At 40.9% G+C, this 5291-nt stretch overlaps 1 protein-coding gene across 2 annotated transcripts in view; it reads left to right on the top strand.

Annotated features, from left to right (window-relative positions):
* The window catches only part of CSE1L (CSE1 chromosome segregation 1-like (yeast)), a 20934-nt gene extending 18371 nt beyond the window's left edge, over nucleotides 1–2563 (top strand). For both annotated transcript variants that reach the window (XM_010131338.1, XM_010131336.1), the window contains 3 exons: nucleotides 187–333; nucleotides 1127–1358; nucleotides 2030–2563. In XM_010131338.1, the coding sequence (XP_010129640.1) occupies nucleotides 187–333; nucleotides 1127–1358; nucleotides 2030–2119 (469 nt within the window). In that variant the 3' untranslated portion in view covers nucleotides 2120–2563. The remainder of the gene's footprint in view (nucleotides 1–186; nucleotides 334–1126; nucleotides 1359–2029) is intronic.
* Nucleotides 2564–5291: the final 2728 nt, after the last annotated feature.

The raw sequence follows: 5291 nt of genomic DNA, 5'->3' as shown, positions 1-5291 counted from the left end.
GAGTGATATTATTCTTCTCCCTTTGTGAGAAGCTTGTATGCTCAAATCTCTACTAGGCCTGCACTGCAATAGGGCAGCGTCTTAATGAATTACTTGGTTTCCTCTTTTCCCTAGTGCTGCATATTGTTTCTGGTTCTTTTGTCACTATAAGGCTTTCTAATACTTCTTCTTTTAATGTCATAATAGGATGTTTGGAATGGTTTTGGAGAAAATTATAATCCCTGAAATCCAGAAAGTGTCTGGACAAGTTGAAAAAAAAATCTGTGCTGTGGGCATTACAAAAATATTAACAGAATGTCCTCCTATGATGGATACTGAGTACACCAAGCTGTGGTATGTAGAACACCTCCCCTTCTGTTAGCTGAGGCCGTTTGGTTTTTGGAAGTGTGAGCCATCACCAAAAACGTATTCTTCTGATAAACTCTGTTGTGATTTCTTCAGGCCTGCTATCGTTACAAGGCTGAGTTTCAGGCTTTTCGTACCACTTCCTTTTCTCAGCAAATGAAAGTAGGGTTTTCAAAGCAGGTGCCAGAAGTGATTTGATTTTTGTGGTGAAGATAGCACTGACTGGGCCAGCTAGGACTGCGTTTAAGAAAATACACTACTGTCTTTTAGCTTGGATTCTTTCTGAAAAGCTAGGCCCAGCTTCGACTTATAACTGTTCTGCTAACCAGGAGACCTGAGCATACTTACAACAGACTGTTAAGATCTTGACAGCAGAACTTTAGGGCAAGCTATCTGGGAAGATGATAAGCCAGTCTAGCAGTCCAGGATGTCAGGTAGCCTGAATTTAATAACAGTTAACTGGATTTCTGAACTAGAACTTATTTTTTAACTGTACTTATAGAAAAGGTGTAATCTGGAAAATAATCGCTTTCCTTAGGTATGTTTCATGACAGTTTGACCTGATAAATAAATACATTGTTCATGCTTTTAATATAAGCACCTACATTATACCTGTAAAACACACAGATCCACAGTTCAAGTCCACAAGTTCAGTAGCGAAGCAAGGACCTGCAAGGGCTAAATTGTAAAGGCTTCCAAGTAATTTGACCGTTCTTCAAAATACACCCTGTCCTAATGTATTTTAAGCAATCCAGTTTTATCCTCCCCTCTTTACATATAGGACTCCTTTGCTGCAGGCCCTCATTGGCCTCTTTGAACTGCCTGAGGATGACACTATCCCTGATGAAGAACACTTCATCGACATAGAAGATACTCCAGGATATCAGACTGCGTTCTCTCAGCTAGCCTTTGCTGGAAAAAAAGAACACGATCCAGTAGGTCAAATGGTGAACAACCCTAGAATCCATCTGGCACAGTCTCTTCACAAACTGTCTACAGCGTGCCCAGGCAGGGTAGGTGGCTTCTGTACGTGGCGTGCGAATGCTAAAACGCTGCAGAGAAGAAATGCTTTTTTCATAACGGGTCTGTCCTGCTAGTGAGAATGCCAAGCACTGCTGGCTTTTATTCTCTCTCGGAGTATGGCTGCTGTACGGTTTTTTCCCTAGTAACCGTAGAAAGGCCGTATTTTCGCATTGCTTAATTTAGCAATTTAGTTAATTACGTATTAAGTAATAAGCTTAAATATGCTGTTTCTTACATGAACATCTATCCACTTGTCGGTATATAACTAGTGCTTGTCTCCAGTTGTACGTACCACATTCAGGCAACTCATGTTAAGTTGAAGTTAACTATTTGTTACGCTGTTAACAGCATCTTTGTTTTGCTCAAGATTTTGGTACATAGAGATTGCCTGAGAGATCTGATGTTTGCTGCATCCAAATACCCGCTTTTTAATAACTGAAGGTTTTCTGTAGTCTTTTTTTCATGTTTGACTCAGATAAGTAGTACGTAAAACTGTCAACGTTGAGAGTTGCAATTCCAGCAGCTGCTCTCACAATGAAAAACTGCTGCTGTCAGGATGTCGCTTGACTCTGTACCATATGTTGACACAGTGATTAACAGGATATAGCGGTGGTTTAATGTATACATGCATTGACACTTCTGCTCTATCGTATGTTTTAAGGTTCCATCAATGCTGAGTACTAGTCTGAATGCAGAAGCGTTGCAGTATCTCCAAGGATACCTCCAAGCTGCAAGTGTGACACTGCTCTGAATTGCATATATTCCACAAGCAAGATCAAAAGCTGTTTTGTTATACAGAAGGTTGACACTGACTTTTTTTTATAGCAGAGCTCAGACAAAATGAAAAATGCTGCTTGAAAATGTATTGCAGAATCCATCTTGTAAAAGACAAATGTGGCTTTAAGCAGAAACTGAAAGATTTTGGCGGTTTGTGTACTCATAGATCAAAGGTGGCTAACTTCCATTCCCAGTTTAATTTCAAAGGGAATAGTCATAGCGGTTTGTTATGGGATTTGTTTGAAATCTGCATTTGCAGTGTTTGGGTAACATTTTGAAATGTATGGAGAGCACTGGCTGTAGAAACTCACTTTGGTCACTAAAATTCCTTTTCATTTTGATGTTGTCCTTTGTATTTCTTTTGTCTTTCCTTAAACTTTATCTAAATTGTGAATAAATAAGAAGTACTTGTTTAAAATGCCTGTCACTGTGCACTTACTGTTTTAGAAGAATGTAGTTGGTTTAAAAAAGATAGCATTTTAAACTTAGGGTAGTATATAAAGTAGTGGGACTGTGAGGATTTTTCTTTATCTGAAGTAATAGTTTAAATACATTGTAGGATCATACAGAGCAAATGTAAAACTTTGGCAAAAGATCCAAAGCTATTATCACTCTTGATCTTTGTCAACAGGTGCCTCCCTTCTCTGTGAACAAGACGTGTCAGTACAGTGCAGTGAGAGCAAGTCATACCCTTCTGCAGCGGGTATCAGTCTCCAAGTGGATTTTCAGTGATGTATTAAAACTGACACAGTCATCTTGGAGTTAAGTTTAACTCGGATGTTCTCCCTGTCTCCTCATAAATATACTGATTAGGTTTGGCAGCCTTGAATTCTAAGTGCATCAGGTTACTTTGTAGTTATGGCTGTTGAAGTGACTAGTTAAATGCCTGAGTCTTGCTGTGTTCTCAGATGGCCTGGGCACCGAACGACTAGACCGCAGGTTTTTAGAGCACCGGTACTGCAGGGATATGCATCTGGTTATAGAGACTGAAAAACTCCTGAATGAGAGTGAAGTCTCAGACTTAAGCAATGTTATACATGGCAGATTTTTTAGTTCTTTGTCCACAGAAATTCTGCAGATGATGTGAATCAGGACTCTTTTTGTAGAGTGCCTGTTGAAGCTGGGCCTTGCAGCAAGAAAGTTACTGAATTTACTGAGGGCAGAACATAGGGCAGAATCAGCTGTCTTCAGTTCTTCCTTAGTGTCTGTGGCTGGCTTTTGGGAGGGGAAGCTTAGCCACATTTACTGAGGGCAGAACATAGGGCAGAATCAGCTGTCTTCAGTTCTTCCTTAGTGTCTGTGGCTGCCTTGTGAGAGTGCATGCTAGCCATATCTCTGAAGAAATGAGTTGCTTGTTAAACAGTGGATTTAAACTATTAAGTGCCTAAAAATGTACTGAGTCAGCATCAACAGGTTTTCTTGAATCAAGTCGGTCATGCAGTGTCAGACCCTCTTTGTTCATACGTATGAAGTGAAAGCATTTCTCAAGAGTGAAATAATACAGTGGTGATCAGGAAAAGCATCTGCCTTAATGCTGATGAGAGAGACTGTGATATGTGTTACAAGTTTGCCGAAGCGCCTTGCAGAAAGAGTTTCAATAGACAGGCTGAAACCACACGGGAGATGTGTGACATTTGCAAGGAACTGAATGCCTACCTCGAATGTCAATGTTAATTGAGCAGCGGTCACTCGAAACCTGCAAGCCAGAAGGATACTCAGAACCTTGTCTGCTCTGCAGCTTTGTTTTTTTCTTTGAATAATAGGAAGAACAATTCTTTGGAGAACTTGCAGACCTTTTTTTCCTGTCAGCCTCAACAAACCAAAATTCGGCTGGTGCTGGTGGCTGTGTAACAGTACTCCGACATGCCGCCTCTGCATCTTTTCCCGCAGCCAGCCTGTTGTACACGTATGCTCGATAACCTTGTGCTGACTTGGCATTCTGCAGCACGATGCCATACTAAGGGGCTCATATTAGACCATCTTAGTTCTGCAGTTGTAAGCAAGATTTCTTTAGGTTGCTGAGATACGTAAGTGAACAGATGTTTCTCACCTTGCCGGTACCGGGCAGAATTTACAGCAACAAGCCAGAAACTTTCAGAGGTATTTGAAGAAAAATTGGCTCTTCTGAATGGAAGATTATCAGTGAATCTTGATGTTCACTATCTTGCACTTCCTGAAACTCATGGCTTTTTGTTGCTGGACAGACATTCCGTGTGAATAAGTGCCTAGGTGACTTCGGATGAACAAATACTAGTGGCATACTTGTCCTTTAGTTCACTTGGGACTTGAGTAACTTAGACTTTGTAGACATGGCTGTAGCTGTGGCACTGTTAGTGACATGTTATTTAGTCCTGACATATTCTGCAGATTTCATAAGGCATGTGAGTGTTTCTATAGAGCACTTAGCCTTTCAGGGAAATGAACTTTTCAAGTGTAGTGCAGGCAAACAGATGCATCTCTGCTTCAGAGTACAGGCGAATTTCAGTGGCAGTGCCCTCAGCTTCATTTAGGTGGAGACCCTCTTGCTGCTTCTGACACCTCCCATTCTCAAAATTCAGAAGGCAACACGATGTTCCAACTATATCTATCTGTTAATTTTAGTGGAAACTGATGCAAGCAGTGTTGTAACGGATTTTTCGCAAGATTGTTGAACTTGTCTAGGCTACACATTGGTGTATTCCTTGTTAAACCGTTCGGCAATACTGGTTTCTTCAGAAAGCTCAGGTTGGAAGCACCTGCTGTCAGTGGATCTTCTGAGAACTTGGGAGCATCTAAGTCAATGTTAGACAATTAACTCCTGCCCATCACCTGGTATCTTCTTCTGAAACTCTTCTGAAATAAGTAGCTAAGCCTTCCTTGCAATTGACAGTGGTAGAAGGTGATTCAAGGGGAGAAAGATGACTCATTTCTTTTTGAGGCAAAGGGATGCCTGATTGGGGATCTTTTGTCACCACAGAACTCTAATCTACTGTCCTTTCTGGAGCCTATTGACTGACTTGTGGTTCTCAGCTTCTAAAAAACTTTCTGATGCTTTTGTAGCAGAAGAAATACCTTATTGTTGGTTTAAAAAAAAAAAACCCTCCGGTACCCTCAAGAGCAGTACATGTTCTTGATTTCTGGGGTTGTGAATAGGCCACGATACTACC

The sequence above is a fragment of the Buceros rhinoceros genome, unplaced genomic scaffold (assembly GCF_000710305.1).
Source record: "Buceros rhinoceros silvestris isolate BGI_N320 unplaced genomic scaffold, ASM71030v1 scaffold42022, whole genome shotgun sequence".
NCBI lineage: Eukaryota > Metazoa > Chordata > Aves > Bucerotiformes > Bucerotidae > Buceros > Buceros rhinoceros.
This window is presented reverse-complemented; position numbering and strand designations above follow the sequence as displayed.